Source organism: Podarcis raffonei, chromosome 9, assembly GCF_027172205.1.
Source record: "Podarcis raffonei isolate rPodRaf1 chromosome 9, rPodRaf1.pri, whole genome shotgun sequence".
In the NCBI taxonomy this organism is placed as follows: Eukaryota; Metazoa; Chordata; class Lepidosauria; order Squamata; family Lacertidae; genus Podarcis; species Podarcis raffonei.
The window spans coordinates 54,291,777-54,316,988 of NC_070610.1; the positions used below are offsets into that span (position 1 = coordinate 54,291,777).

A 25,212-nucleotide genomic window follows, 5' to 3' on the forward strand; every position below is an offset into this window, starting at 1 on the left:
CAACATTCATCGCACCTTGAAAAAAGGGAAGTGCATTAGATCTGGTGCAGATGCTGCTACAACTGTGATTACCCATCCCATCCCATTATCTGTGGATTTAAGAGTCGGAGCTGTGAGAGCCTCTGAAAACTACTAAACCTTGTGATGCAACAGCAAAAGAAGGTGGAAAACTATTGTGAAATCCAAGGCATATTCTGCTGTACACAGAGATGCTGTAAAAACTGCTATCGTCCTTCCTTTAGAACAAAAACAACAGCAAAAGTTTGTGCAGGATATACATTTGCTGAAAAGCATCCTTGCAGAGCGACAGAAGGGAATGGATGTTAGAACACTTTAAATAACAACAAAAATGTTTTACCTTCAGGTTGGGAACATAGTTGCTGCCACCTAGCAATGTCCTCCTGCTACTACAACAAACAAGTATTTCGTCTGTTCACCTTTCAGATCAGCATCTTCATGACTCATTTGTCTAACTACGGGAATGACCGCTTGGGTTTGTACACGTTTGTCAATCTGGCCAGCTTTGTTCAGAGCTGGACAAACCTGAAGCTGCAGACCCTGCGTCCCATTCAGCTGGCTCACAAGTATTTTGAGCTCTTCCCTGAGCAAAAAGACCCACTCTGGCAGGTAAGGAGACCCAGCTGACTGAACAGCAGGAGCCCAGCATTCATTCACAATCTTGTTTTAGGGAAGACTGCTGCGGGGGGAGGGGGGAGAACTATAAATGCAGCGTCTACTAATTAAGACATTTAAATCTCTTTTTAAATGGCCTTTCAAAATCATTTAATTCCCCTTTCAAAGTCAGCAGTTTGGCCTAGGAATATATTAGCTAGAAGATAAGGTACTGTCTGTCACATTACCTTCATTAGCACCTGCCTAGAGCTAGGCTGTAAAATAACAGCTATTACACTGACTGTTGTTTATAAGAGACAAAGAGTGTTTGTGTGCTCTTCATATCATGCCTTCCCCTTTATTTGCGTGATGCATTGCATTAACTTGTTTTGATGAACAGCCAGCTAGATGACTACAGACAGAGCAAGCAGACAAGCCGTGTTATAACATGGAATCCTTGCAACTCCAATTACCGCAAGCAACCTAGAGGAATGGTAGCATTTGGGATTCATTTATTTGACTATTTTGAAGAAAATATACACGAGTACCTAACTAAGGAGGGGGTCTGTAGCCTCTTGTGCTGTAGGAAAAATGCACCCCTGGTCAAAATGCGCCAACTCTTGCCCCGCATAGGCTGCATAGATGCCATATATTGAAAGCACATTTAAAACAGATTACTTTCCCCCAAATAATCCTTGGAACTGTCTTTTGTTAACACTGCTAGGAATTGTAGGTCCGTGAAGGGTAAACTACAGTTTCCAAGATTCTTTGCTCTTTATATACGGTATATGGCATAAGTACAGCCTAGGTCCTTGTGTAGTTTGGAAGAGAGTAAGACACTTGGGCAGATGAAAGTTCCCCCAAATACTGAAATATCTACCATTTCATTATTCCTTGTCTAAAGAAAGCTGCAGTTATTAGAACCGGACTAAATATTTTCACATTTCAATTTTTCCACCAAAAACAGCAATTTAGGGATAAGTAGTAATGTAAATATTTTCCCCAAATCCTTCAATTTTAATTAAATTATTGCTCTCTTTCAAACTTGTTCCCTGCCATGGATTCCTGAGTCTGCTGCTGTATTGGTGCCATCCCTCCCCCTTCCTCTTCTTCTTCTTCTTCTTCTTCCTGGATTAGTCACATGAGCTATCCCAGCCAATATTATATAGTGAACAACATGACATCAGAGTTCTATATAGCCAATACTTGATGATGTCAGTGAAAGCAAAGTACACTGAGAATAAGGGCTAGGTTTGCTAGATTATTAGATGTGGGTGATCCTAGAAATTGTGGGGATCATGTAGCTGGTTGGGTTGACACAGCCAATCAATTTGGCTACTGAAGGCAAATTAAATCAGTTGACAAAGACAGCAAGAAAGAAAATCTAAATGATCAGGTGAACAATTTCAGAAGCATTTCTTTAAAAACAGGGAGTACCTTTCAAATTCATTGTAAGAGTCTTTCAAAACTGCTGAAAATGAATACAATAAATATTTTTGTCTCAGGCCTACTAATTATACTATCAAATGTCTCTTGCTTCTTCATGCAATGGATATTACATATTTTTACAATATAAGCAACTTATAATTTGGTCTCTTTTTCATGGCTTTTTAGATCCACCTCATGACTCTTCATTGTGCATTTTCAAATACACTAATGTCCTCTGGACTTTTCTGAAAGATGCAGTACTCTGCCTTTTTTATCACTTATTTGCCTGATATATTCCAAATCACTCTTCCCAAGCTCAGGGTGACTACAATTTAATTAAAAACATGTAAATTGTGTGATGCAACACTTTGAAACAGTGGCGGACTAGGTGACCTTCCAGGGTTGCAGATGCACCTATTTTATTACATTGTCATCTACATCGGGTGGCTTCAAAAAAATGTGAAAGCAAAATTCGTGTCTGCCATATCATTCAGTCAACTGTAGCAGATGTACATCAAGAACAGAAGTAAGCAAGTTGGTAGGTGCCATACACGTTGACCACATGCGTGTATATTATTATAGTAATTTTTATACATTTGATACCTGCCCTTCATTAGCAAGTCCCAGGATAGGTTACAAAAATTTAATATTCAGTCCTAAAAACAATTACAGCAAATGACAGTCCCAGTAAAAGGGTGTTTCATGTGTACCATCCTAACTTTTGTTCCTGGGAACTTTAATAAAAGGATCTTAGTGGGGCCGGGCTGAGAAACAGCTCCTTATAACCTTGAAAGACAAATTTCACTATAATTTTTATTGCTGAAAGAAAGGATTACCCATTTGCTTTAAGCCATGATGCCTGTGGACTGCAATAAAGCTGTATGATCAATACCATCTGAATATCTAGCCCACTGTATTTAGCACACCAGGATCCCCTACAAAGGCAATTTCAGCATGATAATTCTTTTGAAGAGCCTCCTTTCACTTTCTTCTCACATTTTATTTCTCATTAACGCATGGTAGAAGGATAAATGGCTAAATAACCTCGATCTGTGATCTTTCGCTTTTTTTGTGTCGCCCTGAGAATGTTCAATGTTGCCAAAACACTTTATCTTGGAAACTTAATTGCCACCTGAGTTTGAAGTGGATAAATTTAACTTTAAGTAACAATTCCATTGATTTGCTTCTTTTAAAAGAAGAAATAAAACCAAGCAAACTGTGAATTTTTGGATAATCAAATATCAGAACTGGCAACATCCATTATTAAACATTGATGTAGCACATAAAGTGCAAACATTACCTTGCGATGCACATATTCCTAAGAGCCTTGGGAGGTAAGATGCAAATAGCCCTATTTTACATCTGGGGAACTCCAGCTGACTGTTTAGTAGGGTGATATGCAATGGTTATGTTCCCCAGCCTATGCACACTAACTATGCACAGCAGCAACTAACGCTGGTGTATATGTGCAGAAAAGAAATCACAGAAAGGTCTCATCAGTACATTGGTGTGAAGGCATTGTGCTAGATAGTCTGTTGCCACAAGGCAGTTCTTTTATGCTGCATTGTTCTGAGAAGGTCACCGAATTCACTGGAGCTAGGCAAATGCAATACAAATTGGGATTTGAACTTATAGACCAGAAATTAATGCCGAGTGCTCCAATTTAAACTGAGTTGTTCAACTGTGGTTTGTCAGGCAAACTACAGGGTGGTGTTTTCACACAATAATGGCACACATCAAACCACGTATTTCAAGTGTAGGTTTTTCTTCATGTGTGAAATTTTATTCTGCATCTTATTTTGGAAAGCTTATTGATGAGAAGAATATACACGCCTACAAACGGCGGGGGGAAATAGTATTTTGTTGTAAAAAAACAACAACAACCACAAAGAGAGAAAAAACTAACAAATAATTTGTCAGAATAAATAATTTAAAATATAGGTTACCTTTGGGCATGATATTCAAGTGGCAGTTTTGTTACAGCATATAAAATTAATTTCAGCCTTCTCATTAACAGTAATTTGGATACATTCTCTTGCACCTGGGCTTCAAGATCAGATATGTGGTCAACCAGGGAGTGGCAGGATTCTTCTTGCATTCCATCGCAGGAAGTGAGGAGCAGTCACTACATAGGACATTTCAGTCGGACAGAATGTCAGAATATTTGAATTTCTTCCAGGAATTAACCCACTCCTTTCTTTCAATCAGAATCCATGTGATGACAGACGACATCGGGATATCTGGTCTAGGGATAAAACGTGTGACCATCTACCAAAATTTCTTGTGATCGGACCTCAGAAAACAGGTAATTGAATGCTGCAGTGGTATCATTAAACAAGATTCAAAAGTAAAGCAGGATTCGACATTTTGTCCAGAATGTGGTGATATGGAGAGCTGCTGACCTTGATAAAAGCCATTAACGCACTCAGAGAGCTTTCCTGTGGACCCTAACATTTTCAATGCTTGACCAAGGGTTGAGCATGGAAAGATATTGATTGCTGGAGTAGAATTCTCCTGCTGAACACTGAATCTTTATCAAAGTAGGGACGTTACATTACATTACAGTATGCCGGTCTTGGGCTCACAGTCCTACTACCTGACCACTGGTGCTGTTTTGCAGTCAAGTAGTCCAATACCAGGTAATCATGTGGCCCCAGACACACTATTGACCATATAGTTAGCAACCCACACAATGTCATCCTAAAATAGTGACATTATTTGGTCTTACGCTTTTCTCTGGTAGTCTTTTTTCATTCATAAATTTAGAAACCACTATTCAAGCTCTATTCAAGCACTATTCAAGCAGGGATGCGGGTGGTGCTGTGGGTTAAACCACAGAGCCTAGGACTTGCCAATCAGAAGGTTGGCGGTTCAGATCCCCGCGACAGGGTGAGCTCCCATTGCTCGGTCCCTGCTCCTGCCAACCTAGCAGTTCGAAAGCACGCCAGTACAAGTAGATAAATAGGTACCGCTCTGGCAGGAAGGTAAACGGTGTTTCCGTGCACTGCTCTGGTTCGCCAGAAGTGGCTTAGTCATGCTGACCACATGACCCAGAAGCTGTACACCGGCTCCCTCGGCCAGTAAAGCGAGATGAGCGCCACAACCCCAGAGTCAGCCACAACTGGACCTAATGGTCAGGGGTCCCTTTACCCTTTACCTTTATTCAAGCTCAGCAAACTTCCTGGGTTGTTCTTTCTCCTCCAGACGTTTTTAGTTTAAGAACTTACAGCCTTCTCCATTTTTGTGACTATGCAATATCCGTGGAGATAAGGAGAAGGAATAATCTTCACCATAAAAGTCATTCCTGCTGTTCCCTTTATAAGCACTTCTTGTCTCACCTCTGTGCAATTGTCTGATGTCTCTTGATTTAAAGAGACATAACTGATGAATTGGGAGATGAGATACAAACTAGGTCAGAAAAGAGAGAAACTCCAAATTTTTTAGCAATCTCCTGAGTAAATCTATTGTGGTCTAAAGGCTGAAAAACAATTGCTGAGCTGCTTCTATTTCAGTGACAGAGAAGCGAAGGAGGAGATACTACACCTAAGATTCATTGTTTAGCCAATCCCATAGTCCAGCATGCCTTAACAAAAGAACCCCATGACAAATAGTATTTTTTACATATCCACCTCAGGGTTGCATAGGCAAACTTGAAAGTGTGATAAGTGAATAAGAGAGACATGTATTTCAAAGCAAGTACTGTATACCCATATAGCACAGAGGTATAGTAATCAGAGAACCTGGACTGGCTACAGGTTCCTTTCAAATAATAATAATAATAATAATAATAATAATAATAATAATAATAATAATAATTTGTTTATTTATACCCTGCCCATCTGGCTGGGTTTCCCCAGCCACTCTGGATGACTTCCAACAGAATTTGAAGCACAATAGAACATCCAACTTTAAAAACTTCCCTAAACAGGGTTGCCTTCGGATGTCTTCTAAAAGTCAGATAGTTGTTTATTTCCTTGACATCTGATGGGAGGGCATTCCACAAGGCAGGCGCCACTACCAAGAAGGCCATCTGCATGGTTCACTTGGTTGCAAACTCAGGTTTGTTGCAACTTATTGTATAGAAAGTCCCTACCATGTTTTAAATATCCATGCATTGCTATGGATCTGCATCTATAGATTTCAGGATTATTATTTTTATTATTATTTATTGAATTTATATAATGCCCTATATCCGCAGGTCTCAGGGAGGTTCACAGGAAAAATCAGAACAAAAACCATAAAGTACATAATCAAAATAAAATCAAAATAAAAACAACAACAACAAACCAATAACACACACACCCCCAAAAAACCCCCACATTTTAAAAGGGCATAAGATGTCAATCAAATCAACCAAAGGTTGGGTTAAAGAGGAACATTTTTGCCTGGTGCCTAAAGGTGTATAATGAATGTGCCAGATGGACCTCCCTGGGAGAGCATTCCACAAATTGAAACCTTAGAAGTTAATGTTTCACCAACAGTGCAAAGTTAGCTGGTGATGAGCAACAGATGGATTATCACTCTTGATAAGAAACCATCATCAGCTCTGAGCCACTGCAGCTTTCCTCCCACAGAATTTTGTATTACATTCTTAAAGAAACCCCATGAGTTCCTATCACGTAACCTAGTTTGGCAGCTATAGAGAAGGCAGTGGAAAAGACAGCTTTTAAAATAATCTAAAACTAATTGCATAAAACAGTTTTGTTTTTGTTTCTTTGGTGATGAGGGGAATCTGCTACTGTAGGAATGTTTGAAATCAGACATTATTTCAACTTCTGTGGCCAAGCCATGAAATCTCTTAATTGGTTTCACTTCTAGAAGACCAGTTTTGCTTGGTTGGATTTGGGCATAGGAGACTTAACAGCACAATCCTACACATATTTACTCAGAAGTAAGTCCCACTGTATCCAATGGGCTTCAGTGATATTCAATGAGTGTTTAGGATTACATACTTATACTTCAATTCTAACTGCATTTATTGGGAGTAGGTTAAACCAGTTTTGATTATTTTAGCCCAATATTTCACTTCATTTTTTTATACTTTAGATGCCACAACATAATTACAACATAATATGGCTGGACCTCTAAGGTTCAGATCCATCTCCAACCCCAAAGTACCTGGATAGTACTTTCAGCCTCACAGGACTGTGCGAATGAAAAGAAAAATGGATTTGGGGATACCCACATATGCTCTTGAGAGAAAAGCAGCAGAGAAAGTAAACTTTTAAAAGTGAGTTTGCTTTGATAGCTGTTATTTTAGACAAAGGGTTGAGCCACCTAATATTTCAGATGGACAGGAACATGTCAAAGAAGAAAGATATCTAAAAATGAAATGAACATAAAGTAGATCATTATCGTATTGAAAAGATTTCTCAGATCCAGGATAAATTTTACTTTTAAACATATATGCATACTTCCCACTGTAGTCAGTAGGAGCCTCATTAACTCACCAGAGAGAAGGATTTAAGTAAAAAGCAATTAAAATAAACTTTTGCCAGGGTTGATATATACAATACATATTTTTAACATACTTTTCCATTACTGAGATGCTTTACATCTTTTACCCTTCCCTACACTATCATTTAATCCTGCCTTCTGTGTTTTTCCCCCTGTAGGAACAACAGCGCTTTATTTATTTCTCCTTATGCATCCTTCCATCATTAGTAATCTCCCTAGTCCAAAAACCTTTGAAGAGGTTCAGTTCTTTAATGGCAACAACTATCACAAGGGAATTGACTGGTAAGTGGAAGAAAAACAAAACAAAGCAAATGTCCATTGTTAGCATATGCCAAACCACAGAGGAGCAATTATAGAAGTATCTGTGACATCTACATAATTTCCAGATAAGTTTTTGGTGCATAGTGCTTTGAGAATGAATAAGAAATTAGTTTGTACTGATGTGATGCTTGCCAAAATGTTGCACTTTTTTCATCTCGTCCGACTTTACAGTAACAATATTTACATTCCTCATAAACAAACACAGTTGAGGAAAGAGTTAGATTTTCATTTTTATTCTGTTTATGTCCCTTTTAATTTGTTTTTAATTGCTTGTTCTCAATGTTGTATAAATTATTATCAGCAGCAATGAAAAATTCAAGTTCATTGTGGGGAATGATGTGGAAAGGAAAGGAAAAGTGGAAGTATCATTTTGCTATTATTTTAACTGAAGGGGCATCTTTTTGTTCATTAGTTTCCCCAATGTATATCTTTGACCGTGCTGCTTAGGCTTCCAAGTGTTGTAATGTTTACTTTGGAATGAGAGGAAATAACTGGTTTAATGTATTTTCCCATCCGCATCAGCACTGCTGACATTGGTTTTTCACTTGCTTGCAGGTATATGAATTTTTTTCCTACTCCTTCTAACCTCACTACTGATATTGTGTTTGAGAAAAGTGCCAACTACTTCCATTCAGAAGACGCTCCCAGGCGTGCATTCTCCTTGATCCCCAAGGCAAAAATCATCACCATTCTCATCGATCCATCAGACCGGGCATATTCCTGGTATCAGGTAGGGAGCTTGTATATGAAGAAGTGATCTAACAGTAGTGATAAGTCGAGTTCATATACACTACTTGTGGCATCATGGGAGTCATATCCTTGTGTCTTACCAAAGGACCTGGTTCCTTCTCTGCTAGCACTGCCCCCATTTCACCTTCTCAGAGATGGGTGGGCAGAAGAAGCCATGAGCAAATAGTTCTAGCACTACAGTCGTACCTTGGTTTTCAAACAGAACGCGTTCCGGAAGTCCATTTGACTTCTGAAATGTTTGGAAACCAAGGCACAGCTTCTGATTGGCTGCAGGAGCATCCTGCAGCCAATCGGAAGCCACAGAAGCCGTACCAGACGTTCAGCTTCTGAGGCAAAGTTCACAAACCAGAACACCTACTTCTGGGTATGCAATGTTGAAGTTCTAAGTTGTTTGTGAACTAAGCTGTTCAAAAACCAAGGTACGACTGTACTGCAGTCAAGCACAAATCAGATGTCAAACACCTAGACACAGTGTTAGATACCCACACTGGCAAGTGAATCTTTTTCACCTATGTTCCACTGCATCAGTCACCTTTGGTTCCAGTGAGCCAGGTATTTCAGAATGGTTGGTGAGGAGGTGGGTTTTTTTTGGGGGGAAGGGTTGCTATTATGTTATGCATTTTTATTTTGTGTTTTTATGTTGTAAGCCTCCCTGTGATATTAAATATAAATTTAATCAATATTAATAATATAAATAAAAGGTTCTCACCAGCCCACACCAGTCAAAAGGAGAGCAGTGGCGTTTTGTATCCACTGTAGTTTCCAAACCATCTTCAGGGGCATTCTGATGTAGAACTCAATACAGTAAGTGACAATAGCTAGATTGGGGAGAAAAGATTGGGAAATATCAGGCATTCCACCTGACTTGTGGTTAATTAACATTCAGTTTTCTTCAACTAGCACCAGCGTTCTCATGAGGACTCGGCTGCCCTAAAATTCAATTTCTATGAAGTGATTACTTCTGATGAGTGGGCACCCAGTGACCTGAAGGCTCTACAGAAAAGATGTTTGACCCCTGGCTGGTATGCTATCCACATAGAAAGGTGGCTAACACACTTCCCCACTTCACAGGTAACTTTCTCTCTCTGCCAGTTATTTCCCTGGGATAAATGATAATCATAACTTGGTAACATGTTTAATATTGTCGCATGCTTAATAATGAATTGCAATATTGTAGCTTGTTTAATAATGGATTGATAAACCTCAAGCATTCATCTTGTGGCTCATCTTAAAAGACAAAGCACTTCAGCATACATATTCATAGACAAGTTCAGTTTTTAAAGAGCTGAAAAACCCATTGGTATCTAAAAACTGGGGGTTCTGCTAAGGAATTTTGAAATATTTTACCAGTTCTCTAGAAGGTTGCTAAAAATGAAGTAAAAATGCTGCTGCTGCCTAAAGTTTCTTAAAAATAAATAAATTCCTCTAACCATGCTTTTTAATAATAATTATTTGTGTGTGAACTTAACACACGGCCTTAGGAGAAGCGGGAGAGAGCCTACAGGTTTTCTTGAACCCCAGCTCCCATCAGCCCCAGCCTCTATAGCCTATGGTTGGGGGATTATGTGTGTTGCTATTCAATAACATCTAGAAGACCACACATTCTCCTTCTCTGCCTTGAGGGTGTTGCAAATGTGCCATGGAAGGGCAAGAAACCCACAAAATCAGCCACAACATGGAATTCCAGCAAATCCAGTGCTAAGAAGACCAATTGCTGAGAAGACATCACTTTTGCTCTGCATCCCAGGACTGATAGAATTGTAGGGCTCCTCCTTCCCTCCTGCCATGACACTTTCTTTACTGCTTTAGCCTGACAATGTAAAAGGATCTACCAGGGATGTGGGCAAGGATATGCATTCACACAGAATCCTCCATTCTCTCCAGGCATGCCAGCTGCTCTAGAATCTTCACAGTCTTAGTGCAAACTCTAATGGGTTTTTCAAAGCATGTCTGGGTAAATGCACTTGGAAAACGTCCCAGAAAAAAGCCAGCTCTCCCGCTCACGAGGAGGTTCCTTAGTGAGTTCAATCAAACAGTTTAAAAAACTCATCAGACCTCCATGCTAGTCGTGCAAAGATCTAAAGAGCACCTAGCTTGCCCAGGGACACTGCGGGGCAGGGATGGCACGCATGTGTTCATATGCTCAGGCAAATGCCTGAATGTGGCTTTTATCTGTGCCAAAGAACACTGGAAAATCAAAAGAGGGAGGTCTGTGATGTTTGCGTGCATGCAGAGCAGCAGTAGGCTTGAAAGGGCCAGAGGTGTCTACCTCTCTGAACCCATGATGAGGCATGAGAACACAATTTGCAACTCAAGCCAAACACAGTCCACAAACTGTTATCAGTGGTCCACTAGGAGTTTGATCGACCTCCTCTTGTTGTAGTAAGACTGCAGCCCTGCCAACCATTGCCAGGAATGTAACACATATGCCAGCTCTGATTTTATCAGAGTGACTGCAGATCCTTCAGTCTGCTTCCTTTCTTCTAAAATGAGCCTCTTTCTCAGCTTGCCCGGTTGGTGTTACAAAGGCTAGTAACCGTAAGCACTTAGCAACTGTGCTAAAGTGCAGTTGTGGGGCACTCATAATTAATAATGTGCACTCAGAATTTCAATAATTTAAAATAAGCTCAGTCAAAAATGATATCCAACAAGGAAACTTTAAAAGCTGTGTGCAGCTTCTTGCAACCATAGCAGTATGTTATATTTGTCATCTATATTCATAGGAGTCTATTATCACTATTATTATTATTATTATTATTATTATTATTATTATTATTATCACCAGCAGTTCCAAGGGCTGGTTAGAAGAACTTAAAATTCAGAATTAAAAACAGTTTAAATGTTGGAGTGCTTGTAGGTAAAGGTAAGGGATAAAGGGACCCCTGACCATTAGGTCCAGTCATGACCGACTCTGGGGTTGCGGCGCTCATCTCGCTTTATTGGCCGAGGAAGCCGGCGTACAGCTTCTGGGTCATGTGGCCAGCATGACTAAGCCGCTTCTGGCAAACCAGAGCAGCGCAAGGAAACGCCGTTTATCTTCCCACCAGAGCGGTACCTATTTATCTACTTGCACTTTGACGTGCTTTCGAACTGCTAGGTTGGCAGGAGCAGGGACCGAGCAACGGGAGCTCACCCCGTCATGGGGATTCGAACCTCCGACCTTCTGATCGGCAAGTCCTAGGCTCTGTGGTTTAACCCACAGCGCCAGCTTTATCCAAATCTGTCCAGTACCAGGTTGAAAATTTGGTGGAGCCTGCCCCGTGCCTTGAATGTTACTCCTATAGATCCACTAAGGTCTACAGCTTCATGCATGTAGGCACCAAACTGATTGTGAATGTGCAGAGGTGGAGATGGGACCAGTGGGTGTACTGATATCATTTCTTTGTGTGTTCACTTTTCAGTATATACCTTTGGGGATGGTGGGGGAAGCATTCACACAGTTCTGTGGTCATTTGGCAAGTTTATTTTGCAAATATGTTGCCTTTACAGTTTGTAAATGCATTTGTAGTGTTGTATCATAGAAAACAAGATCCAATCACATACTCATCTAGGTATCTTGTAATTCATGCAACACTACCTCACACTTCGTCTGAGATTTTTATTTAAACAAACAATTTATCTATCCATACAGTTGCTAATAATTGATGGACAGCAGCTAAGAAGTGACCCAGCAACCGTAATGGATGAAGTTCAAAAGTTTTTGGGAGTTTCTCCTCATTATAATTATTCAGAAGCCCTAACGTAAGTCCCCTTTACTTCCTTTTTTAAACCCAGAGGTTGTCATCCTCTGCATCTGAATTTTGCACAGGTAATTATTATATGGTTATTAGGTGAAAGTTTACACAAGAATAAAGATCTTCACCCATTGCACTATTGGGTAACAGGCTGGAAATGCTCAGCATTCTGAAGTCACATTATCTTCTCAGGGGCTTCTCATGTTTTCATGTTCAGTGGGCTCAGGATGCATACAGATGTACATAAAAATAAAGCCCAACCTGGGTTTTATAGTATGCATCTTTGCTAACCCAAAGATTGCATGATTCTTTTTGTAAGGAAACCAAGTTCTTTTCCTTTTTAAGTCATTTGGAACCTTTTTCATCTTCGATGTACTGCCCATGGATGGAGACTTGTTTGCTGTAACTTCTGGAAACTCTTGTGAATAAAATATTCACTTGTTTGCAAAGCTAACTGCCTGTGATTTATTCTTGCCTAAGTATTTTAAAGGTTTGTTTAAAAGAAGGTTGGGTGCAGATGTAAATCTAACCAAGTTTTAATGTGCTTGGTTTCCTTACAAAAAGGATCATGCTATCTTTGGGTGAGCAAAGATGCAGACTATAAAATATCATTTTAGAGAGATTCAGCCCACTTGTAGTGAGCCATTCCCACATGGCTATTTGCTTGTTCCACAAAAAAGAAAGAGAAAGACTGGGAGGGAGAAAACAAAAGGCTGTAGGGAGCCTGCTAAGCTCCACTTCATTGGCAACCTGAGCTCTGGTTAACCCTTTCATGCACACAAGTGTGAATCAGTAACTATATTATAACAGTGGATTGTGCCCACTCTCCGCAATACCAGTGGTTATAAAATCAATGCAAGCTTCTGCAGTTTCATTGCTTAGGGCTCATCCAGAGTTGGCAGCAAAGCACACATTTCTTCTGGGCTTTTTTGACAGCTGCCTGTCCTGATTTTCCTCAGCTCCACCTTATTATTTTTCCTGTAATCAGTTATTTTTGGTGTCCTAACATGAGTAGGTGTATAATTTGTAGAATACCACTCCCTCAACCTCCCCACTTCCCCACTCCTCTTTATGGTCAGTTGAGGTGCCTTGGTACCACCACCCCTTTTTTAAAAGGGCACCATTACACCAAATCATAAATACCAAATCATTTTACCTTTGTTTTACTTGATTAAAGAAATAGAAAGAGTAAAAAGGAAAAAGAGAGTAGTTATAGAGAATGAGGAAGGGGAAAGTAATTTGGGGTTAGATTTTAAAAGGAGAAACTTTTTAAAAGCTTGTCAAATTAGCACTGTTTCTTGGTAAAGTTATATACATTTCCTGGAAAGCATATATATTGTTTGGAGCATAAGTTCTACAGCTTTATTTCTTTCCTTGTGCATAGGCAGTGACATTGCTTCTCCTCTTGGGAAATTACTGGAAGGTAGCAAAAGTACTTTGCTATGCAAAAAGGAGATTGGGAAATTGTAGATAGAAATGAATCTCCTCTCAATATATCCTTTTTAAATCAATGATTTATTTAATTTTAATTGATACCACAACTAAAATACAATTTAGGGGCTGAGGAATAGAAGTAACAGACCGAGCTGGGAGGGAAAATACCTCTCTATATCTGAAATGTGTTTTTATATGTGGGTATATTCAGGTTCATTGCTATTATCGGAACAAGCCCAAGGCAAAGAGGAAAAAAATACATTTGGCAGCTAATTACTGTTATATTCCAACCAATTATTCTGCCGCCTTCCAAAACATCTCCTAAATAGTGAAAATGTTGCAAACTTTTCCAGCATTTTACATATGCTGCGACAGTATATTCAAAATTAATATATTTGGTTCCTTCATTAGTATGTTTTTTTAAAAAAAAATTACAGTTCCTCCATCCTTGATTTTTAAGTTTGACATTTCAAATTCTTGCCCAGATTTCTTTTGCATTGGAAAGGTGAAAATGACTGCCAGAGATGACTACCATTGAGTGTTGAGAAGCTTTGGTTTTCCCCCATGTACATCTTCCATTAATTTAAGCAACCTTTTGTAGGTTTGACCCTCAGAAAGGGTTTTGGTGTCAACTACTGGAAGGAGGAAAGACAAAATGCCTGGGGAAAAGTAAAGGCCGAAAATACCCACCAATGGATCAAGAGGTACCATTTTCTTCATATATCTAAACTTTACAGCTATACTAACATTAGGTACCATTTTAATGTCTCAATGAAGAAAAAAGGGGGGTTCACTACTAGGAGCAGTACCAGCTCCAGGTTCAATTGGAGGTCTTTTGCAAGATGCCACCAAGGAGTTCCCCTTCTCTGAGTGGGTCTTCCTTCTGTTGCTGCTGCCCATTGGCTTGCCATTTTTGTCCAGGACCAATCCACATGGCCTACCAGAGGGAGGGGGGAAAGCAAGCAGAGGTTGCAGCTCTTTCTCCTTGCTCCTGTCATTGCTCATGTGCTCAGAGATGGAAACCAAACATTTAGCAGCAGCAGTGAGAAGCAGTAAGTGTTGGGATACTGCCAGGGAGATAAAGTCCATCATAGCCCCCAAGCCGGCTGCCGGACGATCCATCGATCTCCCGTAGACACGCAGTATCAGCAATTAGCGACACGAAGCCTCAGAAATAGTATTCCACATTCTTAGGCTGGTGCACACTCTATCAGCAGAATTCACACAGCGAAAGATGCACAGCAGGAGAGCATATTTACAAGTTTATTCAGCGTTGGTCAGAACAAAGACACAACAGAAACATCCTGTGAAACAGGAAATACGCAGGCTGTGACACAAACATCCTGCTCCCTTTTAAGGTGGAACGGAAATATCCTAACAGTAAGACCAGAAGATCTGAGGGGATGACAATGGGCAACTTGTAGAGGCAGGAATCTCAGCAGGGCCTTGACACTGCTAACCCTCGTTGCGGGTCCTGATTGTAAACTGAATTTTGCCTTTATTGTGCAGGGCTAATGGCAGTGATTTCTGTTGAAAGCTTATTATCAGAAATATAATATACTAGTGGGGAGTGCCTAGTCCTGCCCTGGATTTAAAAAAAAAACATATTGTGGTTTTAAAATGGATAGTGTAATTTATGAGTTTGAACCCATCACGCTAAAAAAATTGTGAAGACACAACAAAGTCTCATTTTGGTCTGCCATCTTGATTCAAAATGGTGCTTGGCATTCAAAGACTCTCACCCCCAACTTAGGAACCCTTGTGCCAAGTTTGGGGAGCAAATGCACACCACAGTCACGTTTGGGTCTGCCATATTGAATCGAAATGGTGCCCAACATCCAAGCATTGATGTCTGCCATCTGCTCTTCAGGAACCCTCATGCCAAGTTTGTGGACGCTATATCGAGAGGCAGCCAAACCGATGCCAAACCTGGGTGAAGTCATGCCAAAGTAAAGTTTTGATTCAAAATGTCACCCAGTGTCCAAGCAGTGATGAAGTCTGCCACTCCACCTCAGGAACCCTCTAGCCAAGTTCAGTGATCAAACATTACACCTGACTTCATGTGACTTTGCTCACAAAAGCAGGCACATCCATTTTTTTGTTTAATTGTTACTGATTTATCATAATCATATGTACAAACCAACACATAGCCCTACATAAAATACACAGAGCATATTCAGTATAAAACATAAATTACAAGATGGAGTTACATATAGCCAAGATTTCAAGATGAATCTATATAGCCCCACAGGCACATCCATCACATGAGGAAAGCAAGACTGCCATGAATAAAATATATGAGTTATGCATGTGTTTTGATTTGTAGAACAAAGAAACAAGTTTATTAAGGGGTTGGCTGAGATCCCCCTATAGCTTTCAAGTGGCCTGAGAAAAGGGTTTTATAAGAAATATTGTTTTAGGTAAATCCTGTGCAGAGGACTCAGTCTGACAGTTGCTTTCTTTTCCTCATTGTCAGTCTAGGGCATTCCTTTCAAACTACTACAGAGATCACAATGTGGAACTATCCAAACTGCTGCACAGACTGGGACAACCTTTGCCATCGTGGCTAAGACAAGAACTTCAGAAAGTGAGATAGCAAAGAGACACCAAAGCGCCGATATCCTGCTTTTTTCACTCTCCCACTCTTCACGTTCCCTGTTCATGTCCGATTATTAGTGAAGGATCTCATGAATAATTCTTTCTCAAGAGCAAAATTTTAAAAGGCCACACACACACACACACACACACAACCAGAAAAGAGCAAAATTGTTAAATATGCACAGGCTGACAGTTATTAGTAGCCGTTTTTAGTCAGCTTCTGGGGAAAGATTCTGAGCTATGAGGCATTGTTCTTTATCCAGTCTGGGGCTCAGACTTATTCTGTTTACCAGACAGTCACAGAAACTGTATGTATGATCGATAGTCTTCATCCTATATGACAAATTACAGTCTGTCAAGACACAAGCAAAGGATGGAAACATCTCTCGGTGGATTGCGAGGTTTGTAATTTCCTTGACAACTGCAATTTTAGTCAGCTTCTATATCCCTCCCTCCTTTGTTATTTTGGGGCTCATCTTGCAGCTAGCCCCTCCTCCCCAGTAAAATGAAGACAGTTACATTCTGCAAGGGTCTGCATTCATGTAGGTATGCTTGCTTGTTCTGTGCTGCTTGTTTTATTCCTTCTTCTTAATAATACAGAACACTCTTCAGTCAGAATATATATACATATACATATACATATATATATATATATATATATATATATATATATATATACATACACACACACACACACACACACACACACACACACACACACACATATATATAGGCCAGCAGAAGCTCAAGTCTGTTGCTGTAGCATGTTTCTTAAGGAGACGTTGCTGCTTACGAAGTTACAGCTGCTATGCGGTGTTCATTATTCCACATGGTGGTCACCAGCTTGTGTATAGCATCTCGGCCTCAGGTTGCCACTTTTGAGTGGTTGTAGCAATAATAAGTGTCTCACCTATGTGTTGTGCCACTTCACACAAGAAACTGCTCATGTGGCAATGACTGCCTCATTGAGTCAGTGGTGCCGTTAGGTGATTTTAGACTCAAGACATAACAGTCTTACAAGGCCTCCCCTCTTTAGATGGCGCTGTGTCTTTCTTAATTTTCAAATATGGTAAGACAATGGCACTGCTGTGTTTGGGCGCCTCCTGCGCATTCTGGGCTTCTCCCCTAAAGTCCTATCTTCTTAGTACCAGTATGTGGAGTGACTTCAAGCAACCTCCATATGGTGACTTTCCCCATGAATTGCCTCCTACCACTGGCGGAGGAAGAGGGGTGCGGGGGGAGGGCAGTGCCTCTGGCAGTGCGATCCCGGTGGGGTGCCATTATGGCTGCACTCCTACCCGTGCTGGGTGCTACGCCCCCAGGATGCACACCACGCCCCTGCAGGTGGCACGTCATGCCCCCAGGACATGCTCCAGCCCCATCCCCACCTGCTCTCCACCCTCCGGTGCCAGAGCATGAAGCTCTGCCTCCTACATACCAAACAAAATGCTGATTTCTGTGAGTGTAACAAGAATTTTTCGGCAAGTACCCAGATAAAACTTCAATGGGAGCTTTCGTGTTGAGTAGCAACCATGCTTCAAAATCAGTTTTAAGTGTATCGCTGAGGACTTTACATAAAGTATGTCACACATCAGGTAAGGGATAGTATCACAAAGTTGTGTTAAAGAAAGAACTGTGTTGATTAACAGGACAAAGCGGATCATGGAGTATTAAAAATGATTTGCAACAGTGACTTTTTAATGGTGCCTTAAGGCTGAAAGCCTATACTGTCTTTCCTAGGAGCAAGACCCATTGAACTCAGTGAAATTTCTAAATAGATGTGTATAGGAAGGTGCTGTGTGATTTTTAACAAAGCATACGACAAATTGCTTGTGTGACTCACACCATTTCTGTTGTCCTGTTTTGATTAGACATGAAACCACTGCCTGATATCATAGGCCTAGTCTCATGGAGTGTACTGCTTCATATTTCAAAACAAACCAAACACAAAAACAAAGAGCACCCACATAGAAAACTAGCATGTCAGGGGAAACTAGGCTAGAACAACCCTTCTTGACATCTAGGTTTCCATGTGCAGGGATTTATTTAGTATGGAGGATATGGTGTGCTTTGAAGAGGTGAAATATACAAGCATCATTGTTGATCCAAGTTCTCTTGGGGAAGGAGCTAATTAACTCTACAAGACACATCTCCTGACAATTTAGACATAAAGTTGACTCATAAGTTGCATGCATTTAACTTACGCAATTGCAGCTTTCTGTGGTTGGTCGTCGGCCAACTGACATCACACAGATTAAATGCACCGCAAGGCGGAGAGATTTAAAAGCTCTTTCTGTGCTGGGAACACCAGTCTCAGGCATGCCTTCCAGGCTTGTGTGGGCTGTTGTGTGAGAACTTAAGAGCTCTTTCCGCAACAGGTTGTATCTAAGCAGTACACTTATTCTCCAAAACAGGTTTGCTAAGGAGCACATTTGTGTTGGAGAAACAACTGATCTTGTGGAGTGTAATCACTCGGCTATGATTTTGGCATCACTGAACGTTGGTTCTGAGTAGAAGGAGCTGAGACTTCCTCCTGTTGACTTGGTGTCAACAGAAAAGAGTCCGCCCCATATTCATAATTTCTCTATTCCTAATAATATCCATACAATAAAATTTGCCTTCCTTGTTAAGATTCCCTAAAGGCTCTAATTTGGTATCACAGTGTCTTGCAAGCTTTCTTAATATCAGCATTACTTTTTCTTACAATTTCTCACCACCTTAGTACATGCGAGCAACCTCACAGCTGTTTTAAAAGTGTTTGTAGAGGAGTTTTGTCTTAAGGCATATCTATGCCATAGATAGCTTTAAAAGGGGGGTAAAGACGAATTCGTGGAGTTTCCAGAGCAGCGATGCCGTCAAGGGGGGTGGTAATAAATGCTTCATTTAAAGAAAACATGTTTTCTTTTTCTCTGCATCCAGTGTCTCTTTCCTATGCATTTTATAAAGTGTGGACTCAAGGACTGGATGCTCCCCAACACTGCTGCATCTACAGCAACGAATAAAGATTCACAAGCGACACAAACTCCTACATCTGCCATGTTGCAAGAACTGGATTTATATAAATATATATAGAAAACATAATCGCTCCCCCCCCCCCCACACACAAACACACTGGAAAATAATTCCAATATGTACTTTGATGTTTAATGCCTTGAAAATGGATTGTTTTCTACCGAACTGTTGCAAATCCCATTTGCCTGGATATATACTTGATGCTGGAACTAAAGGGGACAAAACTTTCAATCACCCTGGAATATTTTTTAGGTTTCTTTGTTTAGGGGAATAAACTATGTGCATACACCTTATTTTTTCTCCCTCACACTTCTACAGAATAAACATTTCTGCTGCAAGATTCTGTAGATGGTCTCCCATTGTTTCCCTTTGGATTCCTAGAAGGGCTCCTCTTATTTTCTTATGATGCCTCCAAGTGGTTGGGTGCCTAGGATCATCATGTGGCCTACTGTCCAAAGGATATAGCTCTATGTGGAAGGCTGTCCTGTTCAAAACCATTAAGGAGCAGGGACTGCAGGTAGCACCTAAGCAGCAGACGGAGTAGGCACAAAGATCACCAGGTCATAGTCTTCCCCACAATGGTGAGATGGATTGTATTTCTGTTTAAATTGTCGTATGTCATTTAAAATCTGCACCTATTCATATAAATTAGCTTATGCAATTTTTATGCAAATCAGTGTCCTATTTTGTCCTTTTTATTTTGCTGAACCATGTCCTCTCTTTTTTTATGAGTGCACAAGCGACCGTCCTACCACCTGGTCCCTAAGCACTGAAGATTAAACAGTTCAAGACGTAAAGGTTTCCACTCCATCAATAGTTTTATTCCTCCTCCTCCAGCCTCCAATTGCCTTGGCGCTTGTCCTGAAGCTGCACAGATGAATGTTTAGCAATAGTGCTGGGTCTTAAGGGCTTCTCCAAATGATTGGCTCGAAGGATATCTTTTATCACATTTTTGGCCTTTGGGGGAATAATCCTGCAACACCTGATTCAAAGACAGTAGCCTCACATCAAGTTCAGAAGAAATGGATGGGACACAGTGCTGTTTCTTGGCAGAAGCTGTGCTGCTGTTTTTGACCTCTTCTTCTTTTCCTTTTATTGATGTTGTGCATCCCAGCACCTATGAGGAGGGGCACTTAGCCCATAAGTAGGGAATTCACGCATTGGAGTCACAATTGACTAGTCACAAAGCAATATCCAATATCTGGAGAAGCCCCATTTCAGTTCCATGCCGAGTGGGTAGATCTGGACACTGAAAGAAGTGCTTAAAGGCATTTCTTTTCTTCCTGTGTTCCTGTGTTTTATGCCTGGTGTCGCACAAGGTGTGAGCTTTCATCATCACACTGTACAATTTGCTCACATCATTGGCTGCTGGTGGCTGTGCCAGGAAATACAAAGTACGGTGATGTCACATCACACATTGTACACATATCTTTTCCCCCTGCAAGCAGAAAAGCAGTTGGTGGTGGAGATTTTAGGTGTGTGGGGTGGGGAGAGCCACCAGAGATGAGAAAGAGTTAAGAAGTACTTTCCCCTACCCATTTCCACATCCACACTGGTCGCAATCTCTACAGCTGCATTTTGTTAAAAGAATGGTAAGTTTTGTATGTGGGAGGGACGCGGGTGGCGTTGTGGTCTAAACCACTGAGCCTCTTGGGCTTGCCAATCAGAAGGTCAGCGGTTCGAATCCCCACAACAGGGTGAGCTCCCATTGCTTGGTCCCTGCTCCTGCCAACCTAGCAGTTCGAAAGTACATCGAAGTGCAAGTAGATAAATAGGTACCGCTCTGGCAGGAAGGTAAACAGCGTTTTTGTGCGCAGCTGTGGTTTGCCACATGAGCCGGAAGCAGTACGCCGGCTCCCTCAGCTAGTAAAGCGAGATGAGCGCCGCAACCCCAGAGTCGTCCGCGACTGGACCTAACGGTCAGGGGTCCCTTTGCCTTTAAGTTTTGCATGCAAGTGAACAAATGGAGTAGTTCACCCCTAGCCTTTGTATCCTGAGAAAGTCACCTCTTTGAGGCTTGCTTCCAAAATTAAGGTTGGAACATGGTGCCCACCTGGAAGGAAACTGTGTAACACTTCATCATGGATATGACCAGCCATATCTAAGAGAACTCTCTGGTGCTTGGAAAGCCCCATCTGAAATATTCAGAATATTTGTAACTTTCGTTATGTGAAGGAATACTTATCCAGCCTGCGGCCTGTACCTAGTGCAGGCAAGTCAAGATATCTGCTAGTTCTTGTCTGCATTGATCCTAGCCTGGCAGTAAATATTTTCAGTGTTGAAATGGGGTGGATTTTCATAACCAACAGTCCTGGAATGGTGCTGCCACTCCTCTGAAAGTCTTCCCATTGACAATTGTGCAGGCATTAAAGGGAAATGACTGGAGGCCAAATTGCTATAGGGTCAACAAATGCTCTAGGGTCAACAAATCACTCATCAGTATGGGAATACATTTAGTTTGCCTCATCAGTATGGGAATACATTTAGTTACTTTCTTTACAATTATTTCTCTCTCTTTCTCTCCCCCCCCCCTTGAGCTTGTGGAAATATTAAAAGGACACTAAATGAGTGTGCAGCCATGAAATAGTCACTCTTTGCATTCCTGTGACCTTTTCTGTTCTTACATAAAAGGCTCTACAACAGCATAAAGGATTATTACTATTATTAGCTATTCTAAATGCAATGTTGACCATTTGCACTTCAACCTGCTCCTTTCCTTGAGGCTGGTAGCTGCCACATCATTTGGGGAAATGAAATCAGTTGTGCCTACAGCTGGTTTTTTATTTTTTACTACGTACTTAACACCAAAGCAGTGAAGCACTTTCAAAGGGAAACAATCTAGATTATTTCGGTAAGCAATTTAACCATTTCTTCTGCACAGTTATTGTAGTACAAAAGGGAGGGAAACAGGATTGGCTTTGGTAATAATAATTATTGCGTTGAATTAAAAAAAGAAAAAGAAAACCTGGGTGATACACATACATGCCTGGTTCATTCACAATGCAAACCCAAACATGGCTAAGCATGGACAAACCAGGATGAGGGTACTCCGAGGAAAAATATAAGGCCCTTTCACTTCTCTCCCATGCTACCTGGAGCTAAGCCATGGTTTGGCTTAGCAATGTATCCAAACCTAGGTTCGTGTTTTGTCTTGTTCCAGAGGCAAGGTTTGTTCTTGACTTAGCACTTGTGTTTTTCTAGGGGGAGCTGGGTATGTTTAGCCTGGAAAAGAGGAGACTGAGAGGAGTTATGATAGCCATTGTAATGGTTCTAGGGGTTGCTTGTGCGTAAGTTGTCGCCACTCCTGGCTAGGTTACCTGGGTGAACCCTTTCTGTCTGGCCAGCCTCTCACCCGTGGCTGTCTCAATCGCTGGCAGAATCTGTCAGTGGGCGTTTCTTGAACTTCTTCCAGCAAAGAAGTTCTTTGACGCCTAGTCTCCTCCTACTCTCCCTGCCCGGAAGTCTTCTGCGCAGGGAGGGTGTGGGCAGTGGAGGACCCGTGCTCTCCCCGCTGGTCTCCGGTGAGGAGTCCTGGAGCCCCCTCGCCGATTCCCCCATCTGCCCCCCTTCTCCACTGGTGCTACGCTGATTTCCTTCCCCAGCAGATGGGCTGCCTCTCTCCCTACTGGGACCCTCTCCAGCATCCCTCTGGAGCCTTCCCTCCGCCTCTGGCTCCGATGACAGTTCCCTGACAGCCATCTTCAAATGTCTCAAGGGCTGCCACATAGAAGATGGAGCAAGCTTATTTTCTCCTGCTTCAGAGGGTAGGACCAAACCAATGGCTTCAAGTCACAAGAAAGGAGATTCTGACTAAATATCAGGAAGAACTTTCTGACAGTAACAGACGTTCAACAGTGGAACGGTCTCCCTCCGGAGGTTATGGACTCTCCTTCCTTGGTGGTTTTTAAGCAGAGCTGGATGGCCATCTGCCATGGATGCTCTAGGTGAGATTCCTGTATTTCAGGGCATTGGGCTAGATGACCCTTCCAGTCCCTTCTAACTCCACAATTCTATGATTCTAAGATAAGACCTCTATGTATTTATCGGAGCAAATATGTAGCTCTGAATGAGGGTAACTGCAGGAGATGGAAAATCAGGCCCACAGCAAGTTTGATTCCAGAATAATAATGAAGTTTATCACATTTGTTATTATTGTCACAGCTAATAATTAGCAACTAATAACTTAACAACTAATAATAATGTAAAAAAACCCACCAAAAGAGTGCTTTAAAAAATAAGACACACAACAATACTTTGATGACACATAATATGGAAATAAAGTTCTTTTTTTTCTCTCCAACTATATTTGCTTGAAGCATTTCGTTGGCAAACTTCTCCTGTGTCAAAAAAACAACAACATGTCACCTGTTACTTTTCCCCATGGTAGTAACAGAAGGAATTTGTACCGTGTGAGTTTGACATAATTTAGTGTGAACTTGACAGATGTGCATTCATCTTTAATTACAAAGTAGATTGAGTTTCTCTCCCACCCTTACCCTATGGCAAAGCTTTTTTGCCCCTTAGTTGTGGGGAGACTGTCAGGGAAGGCAGGAGAGCAGCAGAGGTATGGCATGAGCCCCATTTCCAGACAGGCCTAGCTTAAAGGATGCAACTCAAAATGGGGCCAGCCTGCCTATCTGTCCACATTTAGAGCTGCCCCATTTTGGAATCTTCCTTCATCCCAGGTTCTTGCCCTGTGGAATGAAGATCTGAGAAAGCCTTCAGAGACCATCCAACATGTTAGGATATGAAATTTCCTTCCATCTACCCAGTCCTCTTCTTCAACCATCCAATTATCAAATGGATTGTAAACAGACATTTGGTACTTTGAAGGCTCGTGTTGCAGGATTTCAAAATGTCATAAAGGAGGAATTCATTTCAGTCACTGAAATGACACCCAAATGCCAAAATGGAATGCTTCCTATATCCATTTCAGATTCATTAAAGAGATGACAGCCTTTGTGCAGCTGAACTGATGTGCCAATGCCTCAGGCTGCCCCTCTTATCGTAGGACTCCTCCAGATGTCCTTTTATTGTGCATTCATGTTTATTTGTGCTCATTATGGTATGGGAGTGGTTATATGCAATCCCCCTTTCAGTACTGTTTGCCCCTAAGAAAGGTTTGTGATGGGCGTACTGCTTTATTTCCAGTCAGTCCATGTCCTGTAGCTACCTGCTGAAACCGTGTAACTTTTCATACCACAGATGTTTCAGGGCTGTTGCCTTTCGTTACACTTTTGTTGCACTGATGTTTGGAAAGATTGAGGGTACAAGGAGAAGGGGATGACAGAGGACGAGATGGTTGGACAGTGTTCTCGAAGCTACCAACATGAGTTTGACCAAGCTGCGGGAGGCAGTGGAAGACAGGAGTGCCTGGCGTGCTCTGGTCCATGGGGTCACAAAGAGTCAGACACGCCTAACGATTAAACAACAACAACAAAGCACAAGACTGCCCCTCCAGAGAGCAGTTACACTGGGGAGGCTTCACAGAACAACTAATAAAACACAATGCTGTGTAGATGGTCCAGTATAATTCCACCGCTAACACACTCTTATTGCAGCAACGACAATAACACTTGAGGAAGAAGAAAAAATCCCCAGAAGCCCACTGTCAGCACATCCTTTTTAAAATAGTGAATTTGTGTCATTCTCCATTAATCATAAATGTAAAAACATAGAATTGTAGTGTTGAAAGACTCATCAAGCCCAACTCCCTGCAATGCTAATTTGTCTGCTCACTGGAGTGATGGGTAGCTGGCATGGGGTACCTGTTGGGCATGAAGAAGTGCCTCGTGTACTGCTGAATACGACATAAGACTCTGTTTCTGATCCAGCAGTTTTGCTACAAAAAAAAAGAAGAAGCTAC

General features: G+C 41.3%; 1 protein-coding gene across 8 annotated transcripts in view; it reads left to right on the forward strand.

Annotated features, from left to right (window-relative positions):
* Window positions 1–20,019, forward strand: part of LOC128421199 (bifunctional heparan sulfate N-deacetylase/N-sulfotransferase 4) — a 125,451-nt gene extending 105,432 nt beyond the window's left edge. For 5 of the 8 annotated variants that reach the window (XM_053403622.1, XM_053403619.1, XM_053403618.1 and 2 more), the window contains 9 exons: window positions 445–627; window positions 4,249–4,345; window positions 7,656–7,779; window positions 8,374–8,548; window positions 9,469–9,639; window positions 12,200–12,309; window positions 14,338–14,440; window positions 16,213–16,323; window positions 19,254–20,019. In XM_053403622.1, coding sequence (XP_053259597.1) covers window positions 445–627; window positions 4,249–4,345; window positions 7,656–7,779; window positions 8,374–8,548; window positions 9,469–9,639; window positions 12,200–12,309; window positions 14,338–14,440; window positions 16,213–16,323; window positions 19,254–19,406 — 1,227 coding nt within the window. In that variant the 3' untranslated portion in view covers window positions 19,407–20,019. Of the gene's footprint in view, window positions 1–444; window positions 628–4,248; window positions 4,346–7,655; window positions 7,780–8,373; window positions 8,549–9,454; window positions 9,640–12,199; window positions 12,310–14,337; window positions 14,441–16,212; window positions 16,964–19,253 lie in introns of those variants that run through there. The other 3 variants (XR_008332258.1, XM_053403620.1, XM_053403623.1) reach the window with 3 other exon arrangements.
* Window positions 20,020–25,212: the final 5,193 nt, after the last annotated feature.